Below are 24,635 nucleotides of genomic sequence, written 5' to 3'. Positions count from 1 at the left end.
TCTATTCTCTCTTTAAAAGGCTTTTTTTTTTGGTTCTTTTTTTCGGAGCTGGGGACCGAACCCAGGGCCTTGTGCGTGCTAGGCAAGCGCTCTACCGCTGAGCTAAATCCCCAACCCCTTAAAAGGCTTTTTTAGATTTATTTTATTCATGCCCGGGTGCATACATGTGCCCCACGTTCCTGCCTGGTGTTCAGGGAGATAAGAAATTGTCAGATCCCCTAGAACTGGAGTTATGGATGGCTGTGAGCCACCATGTGGGTGCTGGGAACCAAACTCAGGGCCTCTGAAAAGGCAGCAGGTGCTCTTAACTGCTGAGCCAGCTCTTCAGCTCCAAACTGTCCATTTTCTTGCGTCTGTCTTTCAAGTACATGGGTTCCAGGCCTGCCCCACCATGCCTGCTTTGCCTGTCTATTCTGTCTGCTGATCCTTCTGCTGACCCGCTAGTCGACCACTCATGGCTCTGTCAAGCTCCCTCTCAGCTGTTTATATTCGCTCAAGTCGGCCATGAACCCCTGGCCTCCCCGACTCAGCCTCAGAGCTGGAATTGTGCGCACCCACCCCCTGTCTCCTTTGCTCTCTATCTACCCGTCAACCTATCCATGTCAGTGTCTGTCTCTCTGTGTGTCTGTGTGTCTTTCCTGACAAGATCTTGGGTTGGGTGGCAGGGTAGGAGATGGGGCCTGAGACGAGGACTCTAGTCACAGAGTGTGTAGGCAGGGTTGGGACCACCTCACTCAAGTGCTGGTCACAGAGCGGGTTTACTGCTGAGAGTGGGCTGCAGCCAGGCCTTTCGTGTTAGGCAGTTATGCCATGACTGAGCCACACCCACAGCCCACAAATCCCGAGGTGTCTTAAAGCCACATTCAGTGCCCAGGCCTTTCCAGTACTGTGAGACTACTCTGAAAATGCTCAGAATGAGTAAACACAGAAACTGCTTTGGGAGGCAGGCCGAATGACGACTGCCCCAGGAGGCTTCCAGAGAGGTTGGACAGAGGCCCAGGGGTGTGCTTAAGAGCTCGTGGGTGGAGCTGGATTCCCTCAGAGTTCCACAGTCCTAACTGTGTACAGACAGGATGTAAGAAAAGAACTAGAGGCTCCGAGCAGAGGATCCATCGGCTGCAGGTGAAGAGGGAAGCAGGCTTCTGTGAGGAAGAGGGGCCCAGGGTGAGGGTCAGAGGAGGAGGCCAAGGCCTGGATTTCTAGGTTTGAGGGGCCAGTACCCCAGGGTCAGAGGGAAGGGGATTGGCGCCTAGGTTCTGGGGGAGGAGCATTGTGACCTAGACTCCTTCAGGTGAGAGGGGGGTCTGGTCTGAGGAAGGAAAGCAGAATCCTGGGCACCTGAGCCTGAGAGAGGAAGGCTGGGCCTAGCGTTTTGGGTCTGGGGGAGGATCTTGAAAGTTGACTCCTGGGTCTGAGGGAGGAATTCTGGGAACTGGACTCTTGGGTTGGGTTTGAGGGCTTCTGAGGCTGAAATCTGAGCCCCTGGGAATGAGGGACAGGATAAGGCCTGGCACGTCAGGTCTGAGGGAGGAGAAAAGGAAATAACATAAGTCTGAGACAAATTTTGGTCTGTCTAGTTCTGTAATTAATTAACTAACGTGGATCAAATGAGAAGGTGAAAGTTCACACAGGAGCACTCCTGTCGTCTTGGACTGGGTCTCCATCCCACCATCCAGTGCCCTGGTCTACGAAGAGTCCACAGGGACCTTGTGAAGAATCAACAAGGCGGGGTCCAGAGGAGTCACGTGTGCCTTCCACTCCGGGTCGCCCTGTCAGGATGGGGATGTCCCAGCCCGGGGTCCTCCTCAGCCTCTTATTGGTCCTCCTGCCTCAGACCTGGGGAGCGGGTAAGAGGCCACCAGGACCTACCTGGAGCGGGTCAGAAAGGGGATAGGAAGAAGAGACAAGTAGTGGAGAAGAGACAATAAAAAGGCTTTTTTGGGATGTCCGGGCCTTCCTGGAAATCTCGCTGTGTGTAACTAACTACTCTGAGCATTGTGTCAAATACACTTGACAATCTCAGGGTCATCTCTGTGCCTGTCCATCTGTTTGTCTGTCTTCCTCCCCCTGGGTGTCTGTCCCCTTCTCTCTGTAGGATCGGGGCCCTTCAGGCTGAGCCCAGTCTTCACTCTGCGTTTCTGTGGGGCGGGGTGCAGCGCATGACCCGCTGATTCTCCTCTTTCCTCTGCAGAGCCCCGTCTCCCACTGATGTATCATCTTGCAGCTGTGTCTGACTTATCAACGGGGCTTCCCTCTTTCTGGGCCACGGGCTGGCTGGGTGCTCAGCAATATCTGACCTACAACAACCTGCGGCAGGAGGCTGACCCCTGTGGGGCCTGGATATGGGAAAACCAGGTGTCTTGGTATTGGGAGAAGGAGACCACGGATCTGAAAAGCAAAGAACAGCTCTTCTTGGAGGCCATCAGGACCCTGGAGAACCAAATAAATGGTCAGAAAGGAGGGTGGGCCGTAGTAGCCTGGGCTTGAGGAAGGACGCCTGGGTCATAAAAGGAGGCTGGAGTCCTGGGTCTGAAGTGGGAGGATAAAGACCCCCAGGAATAAGGGGGAAGGTTGGGTCTGAACCTTGAGGTCTGAGGGAGGAGAGGAAAGGAAGGCTGGCCCTTGCTCCTGAGTCTGCTTGCCTGCGTGTTGGCATCTAGGGACCTTCACACTGCAGGGCCTGCTGGGCTGTGAACTGGCCCCTGATAATTCTTCATTGCCCACGGCTGTGTTTGCCCTCAATGGTGAGGAGTTCATGCGGTTCAACCCAAGAACGGGCAACTGGAGTGGGGAGTGGCCGGAGACAGATATCGTTGGTAATCTGTGGATGAAGCAACCTGAGGCGGCCAGGAAGGAGAGCGAGTTCCTGCTAACTTCTTGTCCTGAGCGGCTGCTAGGCCACCTGGAGAGGGGCCGTCAGAACCTGGAGTGGAAGGGTGAGCCTCTCTCCTGTCCCTCCTCCAGATCTCCACAGCCATTCTCAAAGCCTTCCCAGCATCCTCCTCAGTGCAGCCTTTTTCACACATCCCAGTGGACCTTTTTTTAAAGACAAGGTCTCGTGTAGCCCAGGCTAACCATGAGCTCATTGTGTAGCTGAGGATGGTCTTGAATTCCTGATCCTTCTTCCCCATTCCAAGTGCTGGTTTGACAGAAGTGTGTTGCCACACCTAGCAAATTGTTTTTGTTTGTAAGACAGTAGTCCAGGCTGGCTTTGAACTCTCTTGAGTGCTACGACTAAAGGAGTATGCTGCTGTGCCCATCTGCGTTTTCTTTTTTGTTTGTTATAGTTAGGCAGAGTCTCACAATGTAGACCATGGGACCTCAAACTTGTCACCCTCTTGGTCTCAGCCTCTCAAGTGCTAGGATTTTCCATGTCTTTTTCTTCTTGTTAACTTCTAAGAGTTCTTTATATATTGTGGACCCAAATCTTCATCAAATAAGTGTTTCACACACGCTTCCTCGATTGTTTTTCTTTTATTCTTTTAAAGGTATCTTCAAATCTTGGTTTGTTTGTTTTTTTTTTTTTAAATTTATTTATTTTTGTATATAAGTGTTCTGCTTGCATGTGTGCCTGCACACCAGAAGAGGGCATCAGATCCCATTGTAGATGCTTGTAAGATGCCATTTGATTGCTGGGACTTGAACTCAGGACCTCTAAAAGAGAGCAGTTGGTACTCTTTTTTTTTTCTTTTCTTTTTTTTTTTTTCGGAGCTGGGGACCGAACCCAGGGCCTTGCGCTTGCTAGGCAAGTGCTCTACCACTGAGCTAAATCCCCAACCCCAGTTGGTACTCTTAACTGCTAAGCCATCTCTTTAGCCCCGAGCCCTCTTCTGAGGACTGTACTTTTGTTGGTATATCTTGCTTTGAGGTCATTCCCAGCCCAAGATGACCTAGGTCTTTCTGTGTATTTGGAGGAGTTTTACAGCTTTACATTCTACGTATAGATCCTCTTGCTTTCCTTTCCAACAAGTTGGATGTGAAGAAGGTCTGTCATTTCTCCACCCAAGTCTCATCCTGTCTGGATTTGAGTTGTGAGTGTGTTCACGTGTGTGGAGGCCAGAGCACAGCTTTGGGGGTTGGGTCTGGAAAACAAATCTTAAGGCTGGACTCAGCTTGGTGCTTGAGAGCACACAGTGATCTTTCAAAGGATGTGAGTTCAGCTCCCAGTCAGGCAGCTCCCAGACAGCCATAACTCCAGGACCAGGGGATCTGAAGCCACCAGCCAGCCTCCTTGGCCACCTATGCTCACGTGCACACACATACATGCACATAATAAAAACAGAATACTTGTACTTTACTTTTCATATGTGTACTTGTGTGCCTGTGTGCGCATGAGTGCCAGAAGAGGGCGTTACATCCCCTGTAGCTGGAGTTACTGGTAGTTATAGCGTGCCCGATGTGGGTGCTGGAACTGAATCGGAGTTCTCTGAAATAGCCACAAGCTCTTAGTCCCGGAGCCACCTCTCCAGCCCCAACCCCCGTTTGCTTTTTACTCTGCCCCCTCACTTGATTGGCTCCTTTGGGACTGTGCTCACACCCTCTCTCTTGCTAGGTAAGAAAGAGCTCTGCCACTGAGCACACTTTTGGTTGGTTTTGGGTTTTTGGAGACAGGGTTTCTCTGTGTAGTAGCTGTGTTGGAACTCTGTCTGTAGACCAGGCTGGCCTTGAATTCAAAGACCCATCCATCTCTGCCTCCCAAGTGCTGGAGATTAAAGGCATGCGCTGCCGCCGCTGGGCCGTGTTTTAAGTTTTAAAACATCCTTAAAACTTACATTTACTTACTTATCTATGTGTGTGCGTGTGTATGCGTGTATGCGCTATACACCTATGTACGGGGTGTTCACCCGTCCACATGCACAGAGACCAGAGAAGGTGGCTCTCCCGTCTCTGTCCATCTTATTTCCTTGACCCAGATTCTCTCACTGAACTTGAAGCCACACAGGCATCTAGCCAGGCCCCTAACGGTCCTCTTTCCTCTGCCCCTACCCTCAGTGCCAGGGTTACAGTCACGGAGATATGCTTAAGTTTTTTTTTTTTTTTCTTTTTTCTATTTTTTGGAGCTGGGGACCGAACCCAGGGCCTTGTGCTTGCTAGGCAAGTGCTCTACCACTGAGCTAAATCCCCAACCCCTTAAGTTTTTACATAAGTGCTAAGGATTTGAACTTGGGTCCTCATGCTGGTGCAATAAACACTCTTCCCTACTGGGCCATCTCCCCAGCCTGAGGAATTATGGCTGCACAGTTGTCCATCCTAGAAGTCTTCATTTATCAGCCAAGGGGGTTTACATCGTTTCTGTAGTTTGGCTGTTTTGATGGGTGCTACAGTGCAGAATAGGGGCCAATGGTTCCCTGAAATCTTGATATCAACCTCCGGTTAAGTGTCCACAAATAGGATGACTGGTCTCATTAAACCAAAAAAAAAAAAAGCTTTTTTTCTTCTATGTGTGTGTGTGTGTGTGTGTGTGTGTGTTGCCTCCATGTACGTCTGTGCACCATGTGCATGCAAGTACTCACAGAGGCCAGAGGAAGGCATCTGATCCCAGGAGCTGGAATTACAGATGCTTAGCAGTTGCCTACCAAGTGGGTGCTGGGAATTGAACCCGAATCCCCTGAAGAGCAGCCACTTGCTATTAATTTTACCTGCTGAGTCACCTCTCCAGGTCTGGACTCATTTATTCAGAAAAAACATGGTGGCTTGTGTTGGGAGTACACACCTTTAATCTTAGCACTCCGGAGGCAGGGACAGGGAGGTCTCTGAAGCCAGCCAGGGCTAAGAGAAAAAGAAAGAGAAATACCATAGTAGCTACACTGTTTACATTCTCCTTGACAAGGGTTCCAAGTTCTACAGGCACTAGCTACAATTGATACATTGTCTACATGTGACTTTGTTTTTCATAATAGCCTTCTGTTACCAGGTGTAAGGTTATGTTACTGTTTCCTTCCTTCCAAACATACAAGGCAGGGACTCTACTGAGCCACGCCCTAGCCTCACTGGGGGATTCTAGGCAGGGGCTCTACCACTGAGCCACACCCCAGCCTCTGACTGGGGGATTCTAGGCAGGGGCTCTACCACTGAGCCACACCCCAGCCCCTCACTGGGGGATTTTAGGTTATAACACTGGGCATACCATTAGCCCTCACTTTACTTAAAAATATTTTTTTTCTTTTCTTTTTTTTTGGAGCTGGGGACTGAACCCAGGGCCTTGTGCTTGCTAGGCAAGCGCTCTACCACTGAGCTAAATCCCCAACCCCTAAAAATATTTTTAAAGTTACATTTATTTGTATTTGTTTATTTGTGCATGTGAGTGTGTGTTTGTGAGTGTGTGTGTGTGTGTGTGTGTGTATAGACAGGTCAGGGGACTTAGTAAGCTGGATCTCTCCTTCTGCCATGTAGGCTGTGGGGATGGAGCTCAGGTCACCAGGCTTGTCAGCAGGTGTCTACCCACTGAACCACGTCACCAGCCCTCTTTTTTTTTTTTTTTTTTTTTTTTTGGAGCTGGGGACTGAACCCAGGGCCTTGTGCTTGCTAGGCAAGCGCTCTACCACTGAGCTAAATCCCCAACCCCACCAGCCCTCTTTTATTTTATTTTATTTTTAAAACTTTTTCTGATTACATTTATTTTATTGCTAATTTATATGGTTGTGTACATGCACATATTGTGCATGAGACCACAGATGCCAGAAGGCATCAGGTCATTTGCAGCTGGAGTTACTGGTGGTTGAGTGTCACCCAGTGTCGGTACTGGGAATGAACTCAGTTCTGTAGAAAGAGCAGAAAATGCTGCTAAGCTGCTCCTCAGGCTCTTCTGAGCCCTCTTTTGACTTTTTATTTTGAGATGGGGCCTAGCTAAGTTTCCCAAGCTACCTTTCAACTCCCTCTGTGGTTTAATGGGTGAGTCTGTAATCCTGCTGCCCTGGCAGCCAGCTTACAGTTTCTGGGGCTAAGGTGCTTCCTTTTTTTTTTTTTTTTTCTTTTTTTTTCTGTTAAGCAGAAGCCAAGGCTGGGCTGACTCTTAGCACCCTCAGGGTCAGAACTGGAAAACAGGAGAACCATGGGTGTCTCTCAGCACTACCCACAGGAAGTCATCCTCACTGGAAAACAATAACAAGCACAAGGCAGGACACAGAACTGCTGACTGAGGTCCGGTCCTCTGTGGTTGAGAGCCGGTGCCGCAGGTCTTTCTTAGATGCCAGTGAGGCCCCTCTTTCAGGGAAGCTGCCTAGCTTCCTCTTCCTAAGAAATTGTCAGCTTATTTTCTGCTGAGGATCAGAGCAGAACCAAGATTGTGAGACCCACCCTGCATGGAGGGAACGCCTCTGCCGTGCACACAGCCTTGCTGGGGTCTCAGATCCCCATGGATTCCATTTTGTTTAGGGGTTTATTGCTGTTGATTCAGGATCTTGTGTAGCCCAGGCTGGCCCCAAACTTCCTATTTCACCAAAGGTAACCTTGAACTCTTCATCCTCTGACCTCCAGTCTGCAGTGCTGAGATCACAGGGGTTCTCCAGGGTGCACAGTCAATGTCAGTGTGCTTGGGATTGAACCCAGGATTTCACCCAGGTCCAGACAAGCACTCTGCAAACTAAGCCACATCCCCAGCCACAATGTATTTATTTATTTGTGTCTTTCTTTTCTTGGTCTCACTATGTCACTATGTAGCCTTGGCTTGCCTGGAATTGATACGTAGAACAGGTCGGCCTGGTATTCACAGAGATTCAGGTGCTGGGATCATTTGTATGGGCCTGCACCATCACAGCAGCTAGGACAGCCATGTCTCTTCGCTCTGTGTATACACTAATGTGTTCCGAGGGCCAAGAACAGGTCATGCACTAGAGAGGTTTACTACATAAACCAGTATCCGGGGGCACATGGCTGCTGTCTCTTAGCTAGCTCTTAGCAAGTAAAGGCAGGAAGATAAGGAAGTCAAAGTCATGTGTATCTATATAACGGGTTCAAGGCTTGGCCGGACTAAGAGTGAAATTCAGTTGGGAAACAAACAAATACATGTGCCTGGCAAGATACACACTGAGCACAGTGTTTGCTGTGCAGGAAGACCTGGGTTCTGATCCTCAGTCCCCTTGCAAAGGCTGGGTGTACTGCTGCATGTCTATAGCTGCAGGGATGGGTCTGGCAGAGATGGGACCTCACCAGCCGCTTAGTGTGGCTGAAAGGGTGAACCCCAGGTTCAGTGAGAGACTCCATCTCAATAAATAAGTGGAGGGTGGGAGAGGTGACTCAGTGGTTAGGAGCACTTGCTGTTCTTGCAGAAGACCTGGATTTGATTCCTAGCTCCCATATGGTGGTTCACCACCACCCATAACTCCAGTTCCAGGGGATCTGATGTCTTCATCTGGCCTCCATGGGCACTGCCTGCATGTGGTGCACAGACACACAGGCCAAAAATCACTCAGACACACAAAGTGAAAAAGAAAGGGGAAAAAATTTGAAGAGCAAGAGAGGAAGGTGCCTGCCATTGACCTCTGTCCTTGATCCACAAATATACCACACATACGCCAAAATCAGGGGGCGTGGTAGCGGGGTCAGCAGGATGGGGTGTCTGTCACTCTGCGAAGCCCTCTGGGTCAGCACAGTGCTGATAATAGGGAAGTGGGGTCTGTTCATGACAAGTTTCACACCAAGGCTTGGCAGGGGTGGGATCAGTGGGTGAGGTCATAGCCTACCCTAACTGCTGGCCCACCCCATTCCCTGTGTCCCCACAGAGCCGCCATCTATGCGCCTGAAGGCCCGTCCTGGCAACTCTGGCTCCTCAGTACTGACCTGTGCTGCTTTCTCCTTCTACCCGCCGGAGCTCAAGTTTCGATTCCTGCGCAATGGGCTAGCCTCAGGCTCTGGGAATTGCAGCACTGGTCCCAATGGTGATGGATCTTTCCATGCATGGTCATTGCTAGAGGTCAAACGTGGAGATGAACACCATTACCAATGTCAAGTGGAGCATGAGGGGCTGGCCCAGCCTCTCACTGTGGACCTAGGTGAGGCTGTCCCTCTGGCCTCAGTGTCCTCTTTGTTTCTGCTCCTAGCTTCTGATTCTCCATTAACCCTGTGGCCAGTCCCCCTGAGTCTGACCACAAGTCTTGCTACTACTGGTCTTCATGGTGTTTGACCATTCACTTTTGCTCCTGACAGTTCTTGCCATGGCTTTGGTGAAGCACCAACTTTGCCATTTGTCCTGTGACTGCTCCTCCTCAATTAGGTCCTCATTGAGCTCCGTCACAGTGTGGCTGTGTTCTCTCAATATGGCCCTCTTCCTCCTCCTCCTCTTCCTCCTCCTCCTCCTCCTCTGCTTCTTCTCCTCCTCCTCTTCTTCTTCTTCAGATTTATATCTAAGAGTATGCATATATGTTTAATTTCCTTACGTTCTTTATGTGAGAAGGGAAGGCAGAGGTGAGCCTGTGTCGTGGGATACTTGAGAAGACAGAGGACAACTTGGGGATCAAACTCACTAGGCTTTAGGGCAAATGCCTTAACTCATTGAGCCTTCTCGCCAGCCTAGATTTATAGAGGGTTGGGCTCAGGTTGGAACCAAACTGATCCTCTGCAAGAGCAGCAAGTGCTCTTAACATTAACAGCTCTAGCCATCTCTCCAGCACAGTGGCAGGTTCTTTTTTTTCCGGAGCTGGGGACTGAACCCAGGGCCTTGCGCTTCCTAGGCAAGCGCTCTACCACTGAGCTAAATCCCCAACCCGGCAGGTTCTTTTTTTTTTTTTTTTTCTCTTTTTCTTTCTTTTTGTTTTTGAGACAGGGTTTCTCCGTATAGTTTTGGCTGTCCTAGAACTTGCGATGTAGACAAGCCTGGCCTCTAACCCACACATCTGTGTGCCTCGGCCTCCCAAATCCTGGGATTAAGAGGTGTGCCACCACTGTGTAGCTGGTTCTTACATTCAGGGTGGAAACACATGAGGCCCAGGGCCTTTTCTCTGCATACACCCACCCTCAGATATATGCTTCTGGGGCTCTCTGAGAGGAGTCACCGACTCCTTTCTTCCCTGTCTTCATGAGACTTTCTGGCTGCAGATTCGCCCGCCAGATCTTCTGTGCCTGTGGTCGGAATCATTCTTGGTTTATTGCTGGTGGTAGTGGCCATCGCAGGGGGTGTGCTGCTATGGAACAGGATGCGAAGTGGGCTGCCAGGTGCGTGCAGGGTTGGGGAGGGGTGGGGTGGGAAGTAGAGGAGAGAAAGAGGGGAGGGAGAGACAGAGACAGCCCCTGACCACCCTGGGAAAAGAGATGGGGACAGACACCATAGTGTGGCCCTCACAGGTGTGTTGGGTGGGTGAGACCTTAGATACATTTGTTGACCTCTATTCCTCTCTCTCTTAGCCCCATGGCTTTCTCTCAGTGGTGATGACTCTGGCGACCTATTGCCTGGTGGGAACTTGCCCCCGGAGGCTGAACCTCAAGGTGTAAATGCCTTTCCGGCCACTTCCTGATGCCAACCCAGGCCCCATACCCATTGCAGCCTGTGGGGCTGTGTGACCTCCTGAACTGTCTCTGAGCCTCCCGAGGGAGCCCTGGGCTGGATGTCCTCCTCGTGGATCCCTTCTTTTGTGGCCTGCTTCAGTTTCCCCTCTTAATGTCAATGGCTATTTCCATCTCCACATAAATTTGGGCCCAAATCTGTGTGTGCATCGTTATTCTCAGGTTTCAGGCAGCCGGAATAAATTGAACAAGTTTGAGAAAGATCTTACAGACTCCTCCTGATTGCTGTGGTACAGCCTGGCCATTTTATAGACCGAGTTGTGTATTTTTAGTCATAAATGTATGTGATACCTAAACCATACCAGGCATCATTTCTCCTCTCCCTCTCCGTCCCTCTCCCCTCTCCCCTCCCCCTTCCCTCCCTCTCCCTCAAGACAGGGTCTTCCTATGTAGTCCTGGCTGGCTGCAAACTCATAGAGATCCACCTGCTTCTGCCTCCTAAGTGTTGGTAGCATGAGCCACCAAACCCGATCTCCTCTTTTCTGAAACGGATCTGAGAAACGGAAAGAGTTAAAAAAAACAAAACAAGGGGTTGGGGATTTAGCTCAGTGGTAGAAGCGCAAGGCCCTGGGTTCGGTCCCCAGCTCCGAAAAAAAGAAAAGAAAAACAAAACAAAACAAAACAAAACAACAGAAAAAGAAAAAAACAAAACAAAACAAAACCCACATTCTCTTAATTCTCTGGGGCCAGAGACTCTGGAGTGGTCGTGCAGTCAGCCCGTATGTCTGCTGGGAGTTGTAGTTCAACATCGGCCTTCTCCGCTGGAGCTCAGGCTTGTGGACGTGGCAAGGGGGTCCGGGGCACTCTTCTTCTCCTCCTCGCTCATTGGCTCCGCCCCTGAGGCTCTTCTGCGCAGTCATTGGTCAGAGGGCGGTGGCCTCTGGACTGCCTGTGGCAGAGCTTAACTGGAAGCAGGCCAAGTTGGGCATCTTTGCGTGAAAGCAGAGCTCAGCGTGGGGAGCGAACCCAGGCCAGGTAACAGAGATGTGGTGGGGCGAGGGTGGGGTGGGTGGAAAGGTGGAGATCTAGCTATGGAGGGGGCTTCAGCGTGAGGCTCACGGTCCAGACTCCCCAGCCACATAGAGGAGCCTGCATGATGCTTTTGGCCACCACCATGCCCTCAACTTTGTGTGGGATGTGTGCCACGTCTCTAACTGAAATACCCCCTTTCTGCTCTGAGAGTCCTCTGAGGCTCGGATTTCATCCCCAGAGATGGTTTTACCTTCAGATTCTCGATTCTTTTTGCCGACTTTTCTTGAGCCCCAAACTGTTTGCAGCCTGCGCGGATATCTGCACTGCCTCAGGCAGCCTCCCCCCACGCCCCTTCAAAGTTCTCTCGCATTATCTCTGGTTTAGATTTTTTCCCCCAAATCTTACCCCTGACCCATGTTCCTCGCTTCTCCCCAGGAACCGATGATGTGGCGATGGACGCTTATGTTGCTTCTCTTACTGCTGAGGCACTGGGCCCTGGGGAAGCCATCTCCTGATGCAGGACCTCATGGCCAGGATAGGGTGCATCATGGAACCCCCCTGAGTGAGGCCCCCCACGATGACGCCCACGGGAATTTCCAGTACGACCATGAGGCGTTCCTGGGACGAGACGTGGCCAAGGAATTTGACCAACTCACCCCAGAAGAAAGCCAGGCCCGACTTGGGTAGGAGGATGCGGGGAGCCGTGGAGAAGTGGGAGGTGGGGAGAAATGAGCTCACTGAGAAGACTTAGAGGCAGAAAACCGGACAGAACTGTGGTACTCACCTCCTGGGAAAAGGTAGAGTTAAACCTGAGGCTGTGGGGGACCAGTGTCACCAACACCTGGGTTCTCTCTCTACTTCAATCCACCCTATGCCTGTCTGGGCATCCCTGTTCTCTCTTCTAAACGTGTCACCGACTCTCGGTAGAGACTGAAGACATGGGATTTGAGGAAGATGCCAAGCTCAGAGGCCAGGTTGAACTGGGATGAATGACGCCAGCTGGACAGGATTGCCCTGTTTCTAGGTGACAGACACTGTCAGCATGGGCCCGGGACAAGAAGGCCACTCACGTATATATGCTTGATTATTTTCGTTATTATTAGTACTTTGAGATAGAATTTCATTTGTGGTACTAGCTGGTCTGGAATTCACGCTGTAGACTGGACTGGTCCAGAATTCAGAAGTCTGCCTGCCTCTGCCTCCCGAGTGCTGGGATTAAAGGAGTGCATCTTTAATGTGGTGACGATTTCTAATTTTTTTTTTCTTTTTTCCGGAGCTGGGAACCGAACCCAGGGCCTTGCGCTTGCTAAGCAAGCGCTCTACCACTGAGCTATATCCCCAACCTGACAATTTCTAATTTTAAACTGGGCAAATGGTAGCAGGGTGGAGCTGGAGAGGGAGGAGTCCAAAATTGATCTGCCCACCTAGGGAAGTGGGCAGAGCTTGAGTCCACTGGCAGACTGGGCTTGAAAGAGGGGCGGGCCCTGAGATAGTGAGAGGTGGAGTTTCAAGAGACAGTAGCATTCTCCTATTGGGGTGCAGTTAGAGGCCGGGCTCACTGTTCACACTTCAGCTCAGTCCAGCGAAGGTCTATGTAACGCTTAGGGGACCGGGCTAGAGTAGAGGGTGGGACCTTGTTTGTGCCACGTGCTAATACAAGTCTCTAGGACTCCGGTAGGGGACAGGCTAGGTGAAGATGGCAGGCTTTTAGAAGGGCCTGGCACTGAGATTAACAGGTGCCTCTCAGTTCACCTAGCATCTTTACTGCCTTTCCAAGCCTATACAGCAGCATTTCTGAGGGGTGTGGCTAGGGGCAAGAGGCGGAGTCAGGATGGGCAAAGACATAGTGTGGGTGAATCCTATCAATGGTGATGCTCTTCCTGGTCCTGTACTCACAATTTTAATCCCAGGACTTGGAAGGCAGAGGCAGGCAGATCTCTGTGAGTTCCAGACCGGTCTGGTCTACCGAGTGAGTTTCGGGTTAGCCAGGAATACATAATGAGACCCTGCCCTCAAACAAACAAACAAACAACCCCCAATAATCCGCTAAATAGTACAAACAAAAACAGACAGTTCCTCTCTTTGGTTTATTTGGAGTCCCACCACCAGTTTGCTTGCACATCTTGGGTAGCATTTTTTTTCCTTATTTATCTATCTTTATTTCTAAATAATTGTTTTATTTTAAGTATATGGATATTTTGCCTGCATGCACATGTATATGTACCACACGGATGCCAATGGATCTTCTGGAATTGGAGTTACAGTTGTGAGCTTCCATGTGGAATGCTGGAATTGAACCTATCTAAAGGAGCACCCCGTGCTCCTCACCACAGAGCTGTTTCTCTAGCCTTCTTATTTTTCTTTTAATTTTTTCCTTTCTTTTCTTTTCTCTCACGACAATCTTTTTTTTTTTTTTTTTTTTTTGAGTTTGCCTAAATAGTCCTTGCTGCTGTGTCTTGAAGACTAGGTTGGCCTTGAACTCACAGAGATCTGCCTGCCGAGTGCTGGAATGAAAGGCCTGCTCTTTTTTATTTTTTATTTTTATTTTTTTTTCCTTTTCTTTTTTTTCGGGGCTGGGGATTGAACCCAGGACCTTGCGCTTCCTAGGCAAGCACTCTCTCTACCACTGAGCCAAATCCCCAACCCCCTTTTTTATTTTTTTAATTAAAAAGATTTATTTATATGAGTGTAGGTATCTTTCATGTTTGTATGTTAACCATTAACCTATCTGTGCCCACAGAAACCACGAGAGGGTAATGGATCCCCTGCTACCGGAGTTACAGATACTTGTGATCTGTTTTGTGGGGCTCATGGGAAACAAGCTCAGGTTCCTCCAAGAGCAGCCAGGGCTCTTAATTGCTAAGCCATCACTTAAGTTCCCATTTTTGTCTTATGTGGGGGCAAGGGTGACTCTACATGACAGGGAGGGGCCTTGGTGGGCGGAGTCAGGATTGAGATTGACTGCATCTCTACTCTAGGGGCAGGGCCTCATTGGGCAGGACCAGAGACTGACATTCATTCTCCTTGCAGGCGGATTGTAGACCGCATGGACCTTGCTGGGGACAGCGATGGCTGGGTGTCCTTAGCTGAGCTCCGCGCGTGGATTGCGCACACACAGCAGCGGCACATCCGTGACTCGGTGAGCGCAGCCTGGCACACCTACGACACGGACCGCGACGGGCGCGTGGGTTGGGAGGAGTTGCGCAATGCCACCTATGGCCATTATGAGCCCGGTATGGTATGCCCACCTCGCCTTTGCCCTATGACCTCGCTTTTAGGATCTTGTCACTGATACTTCCCTCCATTTCAAATGTCATTTGCTCTTCCTTCTGAACTCCAGCCTATGTGACAAGTTGACTGGAGACTTCACATCCCTGGCAGGAACTACTTAACGCTTAACCGTCTTGTTAACCAGACCCCTGATCTCTGTTTCTTTTCGAGATGGTATCCCTACGCAGTGTCGGTGTCTTAGCTAGGGTCACTATGATGAAACACTGGACCAAAAGCAAGTTGGGGAGGAGAAGGTTTCTTTGGCCTCTGCTTCCACATCTGTGTCCATCACTGAAGAATTAGCTATAGCACTGGTTCTCAACTTGTGGGTCCCGACCCCTTTGGGGTTCACATATCAGCTATCCTGTGTATCAGATAGTTACATCACAACTCATAACAGTAGCAAAATTACAATTAGGAAGTAGCAACAAAGCAATTCTATGGGGGCCGCCAGAACCTGAGGAGCTGTATTAGAGGGTCAGAGCGTTAAGAAGGTTGACCACTATTCTACAGCCCAGTGTTATGGAAGTGTTTTCTCAATCAGGGTTCCCTCCTCTCAGATGACTCTGACCTGCGTGTCAGGTTGACATAAAATTAGCCAGCACCCCTGGCTAGCTGTCTTCTTCAGTCTTGCTTACAGTCTCAGCATTTGTGGGGTAGAGGAGGCAGGAGGATAGCCCCGAGCTCAAGGATAGGTATGGCACAGGTGACTCCCTCCATGCTTCAGGGACCCTAGGAGACAGACAAGCTACCTCCTTAGCCTCTCCCACCAGCAATGTTGTGTTCATAGGGTTTCTGCCCCAGTTTCTTTGGTGGAGTCCACGATCTCCTCAATACTTTGCACTTCGCCTACGCTGTTCCTCCTTTGGCGAGAAGCCCTTCCCTGCCTCTGTCATGGAGTTAGAGCCAGTCACTTGCTGTATCAGGAAAGAACTTCAGGGCTAACCAGGCCAGTGTCCGCTCAGAGCCCAGTCATTTCACCTTCAGAAAAGAGGACAAATGGAAAAGGCAACAGTCTGGCTTTGTGTGAGGATTACATAGAGCATTGTAGGAAACGGGACACAGAGGGGCCTGGGGAGTGGGAATGGTGCAGCTCCCCTTTAATCCCAACACTGGGAGGGAGAGGCAGGCAGGCAGGTCTCTGTGAACTAACAGGCTACCCATTGAGTTGCAGGTCAGCCTGGGCTACATAGTGAAGCTCCAGTCTGTGACGTCACTGACTGTGTTACAGCCAGATACAAGAAGCTGAGTATATTACACGTGAAAATTATTATTTTACATCTCTAGGGATTGAACCTGGGGCCTCACACTTGCCAGGAATGGTTGAGCCACACAGCAGCCCCTCACTGGGAGATTCTAGGCAGGGGCTCGCTGCTGGGCTATCTGATAGTCTTGCTTAGTTACCCTGGCTGACCTTGAACTTGCAATTCTCTTGCTGCAGTCTTTTAAGGATGAGAATGACAGACCTGCCCACATACCCATCATGTGACTGACATGTGTTACTTCTTACACACTGTGGCAGGCCTTCTGCTAGCTGAGTCCTTCTGTTCCCTAAGGCCCCAGGCCTCGCCTCTGTGACCACGCATCTCATCCACATCTGTCCTTCCCCAGGGGAGGAATTTCATGATGTGGAGGATGCCGAGACTTACAAGAAGATGCTGGCTCGGGATGAGCGCCGATTCCGGGTAGCTGACCAAGATGGGGACTCCATGGCTACTCGGGAAGAGCTGACGGCCTTTCTGCATCCTGAGGAGTTCCCTCACATGCGGGACATCGTGGTGGCAGTGAGTTTCATTGCAGAGAGCATGATTCCCAAACCTGTCCTGGGTCCCAGCAGCTTTCACAAGGATTCCAGGCCACCAGTGTAGATGTGGGACAGCATTTTATCCCGTGTCTACTCCCCATCAAGTACCTGGTACCTCTTTGTCAGTCCTTCCTGTGCTCCTGTTAGATGTCTGGTCCCCAGCCTGTTCCCAGACACAACATCTTAAAAAGATGCCTCAGGTGAACACCAATTGTGGCCAGAGCCCAGGAAAACACAGTTTATTTGAAATTCACATATAACAGGCTATGATTTTTTTTTTTAAAGATTTGCTTATTTTATGTATGTGAGTACACTGTCGCCATCTTCAGACATAGCAGAAGAGGGCATCAGATCTCATTACAGATGGCTGTGAGCCGCCATGTGGTTGCTGGGATTTGAACTCAGGACCTCTGGAAGAGCAGTCAGTGCTCTTATCCTCTGAGCCATCTCTCCAGCCCAGCATGCTGTGATTTAATCAAATCTCAGATACTAGATATGGAACGTACTTACGGGGAAGGCGGTGGGGCGTACAGGTGCTGCAGTGGCCATGAAAGGTGCTGGACCACCTGGACCTGGAGTTGCACTGGTCCGGGGAACTGAACTCAGATCCTCTGAGACAGCGGGTGCTCCTCACCTCAGAGCCAGGGCTCCACACTTTGTTGCTATTTGCTTCTTGAGACTGGACATTGACCAAGACTTGGGGCTTGCCGATTAAACTAGGCTGGCTGACCAGCTGTCCCCCGGCATCTCTCTGTCTCTGCCTCCCAGCTCTGGGGTGGTAAGTGTGGGTCACCAGGCCCCTCTTATGCAGGTTTTGAGTAATGCAATTCAGATCTTCGTGCTTGTGTGGCAACTACAGGGATCTTATAAATTTGTTTTGTCTCTTAGGGTCCACTGCTAATCTTCAGTGACTATTGAGCTCTTGAACTTGAAGAAGTGGATTCTATCTATCCATCCATCCATCCACCCACCCACCCACCCACCCATCCATCCATCCATCCATCCATCCATCCATCCATCTATCTATCTATCTATCTATCTATCTATCTATCTATCTATCTATCTATCTGAGCTTTGGAGGCAGGCTTTCTCTGTGTAGCCCTGGCTTTCCTGGAACTCACTATGTAGACCAGGCTGGCCTCAAACTCATAGAGATTTGCTTTGCTGGTGCTGGAATTAAAGACATGTTCCACCACCACCCAACCAGAAACCATTTATTAAATTAGGACAGATAACATGAAGAGTAGACATGTGGGTGCATGTGCCAAAAATAGTCCATGTGCCGGAGGGATGGCCTAACAGTTAAGAGTACTAGCTGTGGGGTTGGGGATTTAGCTCAGTGGTAGAGCGCTTGCCTAGGAAGCGCAAGGCCCTGGGTTCGATCCCCAGCTCCGAAAAAAAGAACCAAAAAAAAAGAAAAAAGAGTACTAGCTGTTCCAACAGAAGCCTGGGGTTCTTTTCTCAGCCCTGGTATAACTCCAGTTCTACAGGGTCTGATGGCCTTGTTGATGTTGGAGGGATTGTGTGCACGTGGTACACAGGCATGCAGGCAAAACATCCACACATAAATTTTTTTAAAAAATATTTATTATATTTGAGTACACTGTAGCTGTCTTCAGACACACCAGAAGAGAGCATCAGACCCCATTACAGATGGTTGTGAGCCACCATGTGGTTGCTGGGATTTGAACTCAGGACCTCTGGAAGAGCAGTCGGTGCTCTTAACTACTGAGCCATCTCTCCAGCCCCACATAAAATTAAAAAGAAAAAAATCTTTAAATATACATTATCGATGAGCTGGTTGTAGCGGAACACAACTCTTGGGAGGCTGAAGCAGGCTGGACTCAGTTCAAAGCCAGCCTTGTCTACAGAGTGAGTTATACACCAGCCAGGGCTACACAGTGAGAGCCTATCTCATAGAACCAAACAGACAAATCTGGGCAGGGTCGGACATGGGGGTTCCTGGCTGCTTCACACTGGACACAAGCACATCTGGTCACATCCACAGACCCCCCCTCCCCGTGGACATTGCTCAGTTGTATGTACACTGACCCTTCACCCCAATGCCTCTCCCCAGGAGACCCTGGAGGACCTTGACAAGAACAAAGATGGCTACGTGCAGGTGGAAGAGTACATCGGTGAGCAAGGCCGGCTCTCACCTGAGGCCTGCCATCTCCTGGCATCAAGGGGAGCTGAGGTCCTCATGCCTCATGCTGCATGAATCAAGCCCCCACTGTGTGCAGAGTCTACTGCATGTCTAGCCCAGGGAGCATTCATGGGGAACCTGCAGAAAGCACCAGAGAGAGAGATGCCCTTTTGGGACAGCCTGGGGCTCTACAATGGCCACGGCTCAACAGCTTGGCTTTGTTGGCTGTACCAGGCTCCAGATTTGTCTTGTTTCCATAGCATTGTCTCCCGTTGTCCTGTCCGGGGCTATTTCAAGTGTTTTAACCTGGACAGCCAGCCCTGTGCTAGGCCTTGGCTGTTTAACTCAGGGATGAGGATAAAATCTGACGGTTTTGCTGGCTTTTAGGAAAAAAAAATTTTTTTTTCTTTTTTTGAGCTAGGTCTCCTGTAACTCAGGCTGGCCTCTTGAACTTGCTATGAAGTGGAGAACACCTTCGATTCCTTTTTTTTTTTTTTTTTTTTTTCTTTTTTTCAGAGCTGGGGACCGAACCCAGGGCCTTGCGCTCGCTAGGCAAGCGCTCTACCGCTGAGCTAAATCCCCACCCCCCCCCTTTTTTTTAAGATTTATTTATTTAACGTATGTGAGTGAGTACACTGTTGCTGTCTTCAGACACACAGAAGTGGGCATCATATCTCATTACAAATGGTTGTGAGCGGGGCTGGGGATTTAGCTCAGTGGTAGAGCGCTTACCTAGGAAGCGCAAGGCCTTGGGTTCGGTCCCCAGCTCCGAAAAAAGAACCAAAAAAAAAAAAAAAAAAAATGGTTGTGAGCCACCATGTGGTTGCTGGGATTTGAACTCAGGACCTCTGGAAGAGCAGTCAGTGCTCTTAACCACTGAGCCATCTGTCCAGCCCTCTAAATCTTTTAAAATAACATGTTTTATTCCCCGGCACAAATTTGACAGAAGATGGAGGACTGACTGATGGCCAAGGGGGCTGGCGGCTTGCGTGTGGGTGTGTGTGCAGATGGGCTGGAGAGGAAAGAGTGGGAGGTGTGTGGGTGTGGAGTACGCCTCAAGGAAGATGGCTCTTAGGATGCAGGATGAAGGTCTCCCAGGCTTTCAGGGCTGCCCCAGACCTCATCTTCCCCCACCCTGATCCCCTCCAGCGGACTTGTACTCTGCGGAGCCTGGGGAGGAGGAACCGGCCTGGGTACAGACAGAGAGGCAGCAGTTCCGAGACTTCCGGGATCTGAACAAGGATGGGCGGCTGGACGGCAGTGAAGTCGGTTACTGGGTGCTGCCTCCGTCCCAGGACCAGCCCCTGGTGGAGGCCAATCACCTGCTGCATGAGAGCGACACAGACAAGGTGAGTCCGGGCTACTGAAAGAGACTGAGAGACACATCCAGAGAAACAGATGGGGACGAGACCCAGAGGAGAGCAGCAAGGCGGAGGAGGGGTCCTAGGGACGTCCTGAGTGGGGAGGGTCCCATGTGGGCCCTGCCACCTGCTGACCCCTTTGCCCACAGGATGGCCGACTGAGCAAAGCTGAGATCCTAAGCAACTGGAACATGTTTGTGGGTAGCCAGGCCACCAACTACGGTGAGGATCTGACAAGGCACCACGATGAGCTCTGATTCCCCGGTCTGCTCAGACTTCTGACCCCATGACCACATGGGGGCAACTGCGGGGGGCCACTGCAGCCAGCCCCTCCCTCCAGGACACAGACTCAGCTCTGGTGTTCCTGGTTCTTGGGCCCTCAGTCACCTTCTCTTCCAGAGACCCCTGTCACCAGCCCTGGTACCCCCCCCAACCTGCCCAGGACACTCAGGCACTTAAATGACACTGATACCATCCCCAGCACAGACCCAGGGGACCACATCCTGACTGAACCTCAATCTGAACTAAAACAGCACAAGCTAACCTGTCCTGCCTAGGAGCAATAAAAGCTGTTGCTGGGGTCCCCTGCTCTGTCTGTCTGTCTGAGAGCGGGGTGGAGGATGCTGGGAAGAGATGGAGGAGCATGCTGGGAACTGAGGGCTGCAATAAAAGGCGTAGCCCACGGGTTCTCAATCTGTGGGTCTCGCCCCTTTAGGAGTCGGTGTCCCTTTCCCGGGGTCACATGCTATCAGATAGCCTGCATATCAGACGTTTCCATTACGATTCATAACTATAGAAGGTCACAGCAATGCAATAGCAACGAAAATGACTTTATGGTTGGTGGAGGTCTGCCACAACAGGAGGAGCTGTGTTTCGGGTCACAGCACTAGGAAGCTTGAGAAGAACTGGTCTAGGCCATCTGGACGTGGGAGGTGGATGTTAGTGGAAGCCTGAGGGCGTTCCCAGAGACTGAGACTGAAGCCAGCAGCCTGGGGGCCGCAGGAAAGTCAGGCAGGAAATAGCGCCCGGTAAGTGCCGCAGGGGGGGTGAGGTGGGGTGGGGTGGGGGGAGCACAAAACCACAGCTGGAGAAACAAGCACGGTTCTCAGTGAAACACCCTGTGCTGTGGGCTCTGAAAAGGGAATAGCCAGGAATGAGGGAGGGGGGAGCCTGTGTGTCACTGCATTGAGCTACAGTGATGTATATGGTGACACCAGCACTCTAGGGTAGAGTCTGGGGCAGGAGATGTTCTGGGAGTTCATGTCTAGCCTGTTTGTTTTGTTTTGTTTTTAAAAAGGTTGGAGGGGTTGGGGATTTAGCTCAGTGGTAGAGCGCTTGCCTAGGAAGCGCAAGGCCCTGGGTTCGGTCCTCAGCTCCGAAAAAAAGAAAAGAAAAAAAAAAAAGGTTGGAGCGAGGAAAGGGGGGAAATAATGTAGTTATATTTTACTTTAAAAGAGGAAGGGGGTTGGGGATTTAGCTCAGTGGTAGCGCAAGGCCCTGGGTTCGGTCCTCAGCTCCGGAAAAAAGAAAAAAAAGAGAAAGGGATGCAAAATAAAGTAAAAAAGCCAAGCGGTGGTGCACATCTTTAGTCCTAGCACTTACTTGGGAGACAGAGGCTAACAGATATTTGTGAAATTGAGGCCAGCCTGGACTACAAAGCCAGTTCCAGGACAGCAAGGACTGTCACACAGAGAAACCAGGTCTTGAAAAGCAAACAAACAAAAGGTGCATGCATGTGTGTGTGCACATGCCTGTGTGTGTGTGTGTGTGTGTGTGTGTGTGCCTGTGTGTGTGCCTGTGTGTGTGTGTGTGTGTGTGTGTGTGTGTGTGTGTCTGTGTGTGTCTGTGTGTGTCTGTGTGTGTGTGTTCTGCAGTGATGGATCCTAGTGTTGAGATCCCGTGCAGGACCGTTCACAGTGCTTGTGACTCCATCCCAGAACAATCAGTTTTCTGTCCTCTGACGGCACTCAGACATGTTTACACACTAACACAAATAAAATAAATAAGCCCTGGGGTGGGGGTGCTGGCTACATAGCTCAGCAGATGTCTTGGGGTTTCTACTACATTGATCAAACCCTGGGAGGAAAAGAAGTTTGAGGAAAAGGGGTTTATTTCAAATCACTGCTCGTCATTTCAGGAAGTCGGGGCAGGAGCTGATGTGGAGGCAGTGGCTGGCTTCCTTCCCATGCCTTGCTCAGTCTGCTTTCTTATAGCACCCAGAACCACCTCCTTGGGTGGCCCTGCCCATACTGGGCTGACCCCTCCTACATCGATCGTTCATGAAAAACTCCACAGACTTGTCTACATGCCGCAGCTATGGAGTCCACTTCTCAATTAAGAGTCTTTCTGGGCTGGAGAGATGGCTCAGCGGTTAAGAGCACCCGACTGCTCTTCCAGAGGTTATGAGTTCAATTCCCAGCAACCACATGGTGGCTCACAACCATCTGTAAAGAGATCCGATGCCCTCTTCTGGTGTATCTGAAGACAGCTACAGTGTGTACTTATATATAATAAATAAATAAATCTTTAAAAAAAAAAAGTCTTTCTGCTGGGGCTGGAGAGATGGCTCAGTGGTTAAGAGCACTGTCTGCTCTTCCAGAAGTCCTGAGTTCAAATCCCAGCAATACATAGTGGCTCACAACGATCTGTAATGGGATCTGGTCCCTCCTGGGATGCAGGCGTACATGTAGACAGAACACTGTATGCATAGTAAATAAACAAATCTAAAAATAAATAAACCATCTATGCAACTTTATTTCCAGAGGATCATACCCCCCCCAGACATTCAGACAACACACCAATGTATATAATGAACAAACAAACAAAAGACTCTTCCCAAACAGATAAATAAATAAAAGATTCTTTCTTCCCTCCCAAACGACCCCAGCACACGGTTAACGGTTGGGAGATTGGGCCAAGACCTTTTTTTTTTTTAGATTTATTTCTTTATAATATAAAAGTACACTGTAGCTCTTCAGACACACCAGAAGAGGGCATCAGATCTCATTACAGATGGTTGTGAGTCACCATATGGTTGCTGGGATTCGAACTCATGACCTCTGGAAGAGCAATCAGTGTCCTTATTCGCTCAGCCATCTCTCCAGTCCAAACATACATACACACATAATACATACATATGTATGTATACACACCCACCCACATATATATGTATATGTATATAGCTTGTTTTGTTTTGTTTTTTGAGAAAGGGTTTCTAAGTGCAGCCCTGGCTGTCCTGGAAGTCGTTTTGTATGCCAGGCTGACCTCAAACTCAGACATTCATCTGCTCCTGCCTCCTGAGTGCTGGGTTTAAAGGATGTGTGCCACCATGCCCAGTTGGACCTCAGATTCTTTTAATGAGGTCCATGCCAGGCCAGTGCCTTCTTTTTTTTTTTTGGTTCTTTTTTTTCGGAGCTGGGGACCGAACCGAGGGCCTTGCGCTTCCTAGGTAAGCGCTCTACCACTGAGCTAAATCCCCAGCCCCGAGGCCAGTGCCTTCTTTAAAGATTCCAAACTGTAGGGGCTGGGGATTTGGCTCAGTGGCAGAGCCCTTACCTAGGAAGCGCAAGGCCCTGGGTTCGGTCCCCAGCTCCGAAAAAAAAAGAACCAAAAAAAAAAAAAAAATTCCAAACTGTAAAACATCTACAGTGTTCATTTGCAGAAAAAGTGGTGGCATCGCGAGGACTTTGACATACAGCCCGGAACAAGAGACTTCGAAGTTCCCAAGTGCGGGTGGAAATCTCATCCGATTTGGCCCAGGCTGTGTATTCCAGAGCCGAAACAATTACTTAGCAAGGCATCGGATGGTTTGCGCGCCCTCTGCTGGCGAATGCTGGGACTTCTGGCTGGGAAATCAGGCTCTTTATCAGGGGTTGCTGTTTCCCTGTGCGGTTCAGCTTGTTTATGAAATCATCCTGAAATTTTATTTGTGTGTAGGTCAGACAATTTTTTGTTTTCTTCCCACCATGGGGATTTCCGGTATCTAGGGGTTTCCTTCTTGTCGTTAACTTTTAAAGTTAGCAAAGTAATAGGTCTTATAGCATTGGGTTGGGGGACACCAGAGTTAGGACCCAGGTTCTGATCTCTATGCTCTAACAGCACCCCAGTTCCTTACTGGGAGATTCCAGGCAGGTCCCATTGAGCCACACTCCCTCTTAGACTGACAGTAGTAGCTCTAGAGTCTGTTTTACTCTTCAGGAGAAAATTAATTTGAAGTTAAAAGAATCACCTATGTGTACACATGTCTGGCCTACATATTATCTCTATGCACTGCATGTGTGTAGCATCCTTGGGGGCCAGAAGTGGGTGTGGGATCCCCAGGAACTGGGGTTGCAGATGGTGGGTGCTGGGAATGAAACCTGGGTCTTCTAGAACAGCTGGAGCTCTTACCGAAGGGCCACCTTTCCAGCTCCCACATTACCCTTTTCCAAGCTGCTGACCGACTTGATGAAACTCAGACTTTACCCTGTCCTTTCTCCTGCACTTCAGTCAAGGCTTTCATGCCTTCTGGGACCCCCCCCCCCCGCCCGCCCCATAGAGTTTCTCTGTGTAGTCTTGGCTGTCCTGGAACTGGATCTATAGACCA

At 50.0% G+C, this 24,635-nt stretch overlaps 2 protein-coding genes across 7 annotated transcripts; both read left to right on the top strand.

Annotated features, from left to right (window-relative positions):
- The first annotated feature begins 916 nt into the window (after window positions 1-916).
- On the top strand, window positions 917-10,700 carry Fcgrt (Fc gamma receptor and transporter). Of its 6 annotated transcripts, none has more exons than XM_006229043.4 (7): window positions 917-1,122; window positions 1,578-1,847; window positions 2,192-2,449; window positions 2,661-2,936; window positions 8,721-8,990; window positions 10,033-10,149; window positions 10,339-10,700. In XM_006229043.4, exons 2-7 carry the CDS (start codon window positions 1,778-1,780, stop codon window positions 10,446-10,448), a joined length of 1,101 nt encoding a protein of 366 aa, XP_006229105.1. In that variant the 5' UTR covers window positions 917-1,122; window positions 1,578-1,777; the 3' UTR covers window positions 10,449-10,700. The 6 variants fall into 6 exon arrangements, with proteins under 6 accessions (XP_006229105.1, XP_038965508.1, XP_017444549.1 ...); XM_039109565.2 differs by having other exon boundaries at window positions 1,072-1,164; XM_039109580.1 differs by lacking the exon at window positions 2,661-2,936 and having other exon boundaries at window positions 965-1,122.
- A 673-nt stretch (window positions 10,701-11,373) lies between these two features.
- Rcn3 (reticulocalbin 3) lies at window positions 11,374-20,633 on the top strand. Its single transcript, NM_001008694.2, has 7 exons — window positions 11,374-11,472; window positions 11,905-12,152; window positions 14,500-14,702; window positions 16,351-16,523; window positions 18,621-18,681; window positions 19,839-20,038; window positions 20,200-20,633. Exons 2-7 carry the CDS (start codon window positions 11,911-11,913, stop codon window positions 20,305-20,307), a joined length of 987 nt encoding a protein of 328 aa, NP_001008694.1. The 5' UTR covers window positions 11,374-11,472; window positions 11,905-11,910; the 3' UTR covers window positions 20,308-20,633.
- The last annotated feature ends 4,002 nt before the right edge of the window (window positions 20,634-24,635 follow it).

This window comes from Rattus norvegicus, chromosome 1 (genome assembly GCF_036323735.1).
Source record: "Rattus norvegicus strain BN/NHsdMcwi chromosome 1, GRCr8, whole genome shotgun sequence".
Classification (NCBI taxonomy): domain Eukaryota; kingdom Metazoa; phylum Chordata; class Mammalia; order Rodentia; family Muridae; genus Rattus; species Rattus norvegicus.
The sequence above is the reverse complement of the archived record's forward strand: the minus strand, read 5'-3'. Positions and strand labels throughout refer to the sequence as shown.

Coding starts and splice junctions, on each gene's coding strand:
- Fcgrt (XM_006229043.4), top strand. CDS start 1,778: ATGGGGATGTCCCAGCCCGGGGTCCTCCTCAGCCTCTTATTGGTCCTC. Junction 2,450..2,660: donor CCTGGAGAACCAAATAAATG/GTCAGAAAGGAG, acceptor GTTGGCATCTAG/GGACCTTCACACTGCAGGGC. Junction 2,937..8,720: donor TCAGAACCTGGAGTGGAAGG/GTGAGCCTCTCT, acceptor GTGTCCCCACAG/AGCCGCCATCTATGCGCCTG.
- Rcn3 (NM_001008694.2), top strand. CDS start 11,911: ATGATGTGGCGATGGACGCTTATGTTGCTTCTCTTACTGCTGAGGCAC. Junction 14,703..16,350: donor CTATGGCCATTATGAGCCCG/GTATGGTATGCC, acceptor GTCCTTCCCCAG/GGGAGGAATTTCATGATGTG. Junction 16,524..18,620: donor TGCGGGACATCGTGGTGGCA/GTGAGTTTCATT, acceptor GCCTCTCCCCAG/GAGACCCTGGAGGACCTTGA.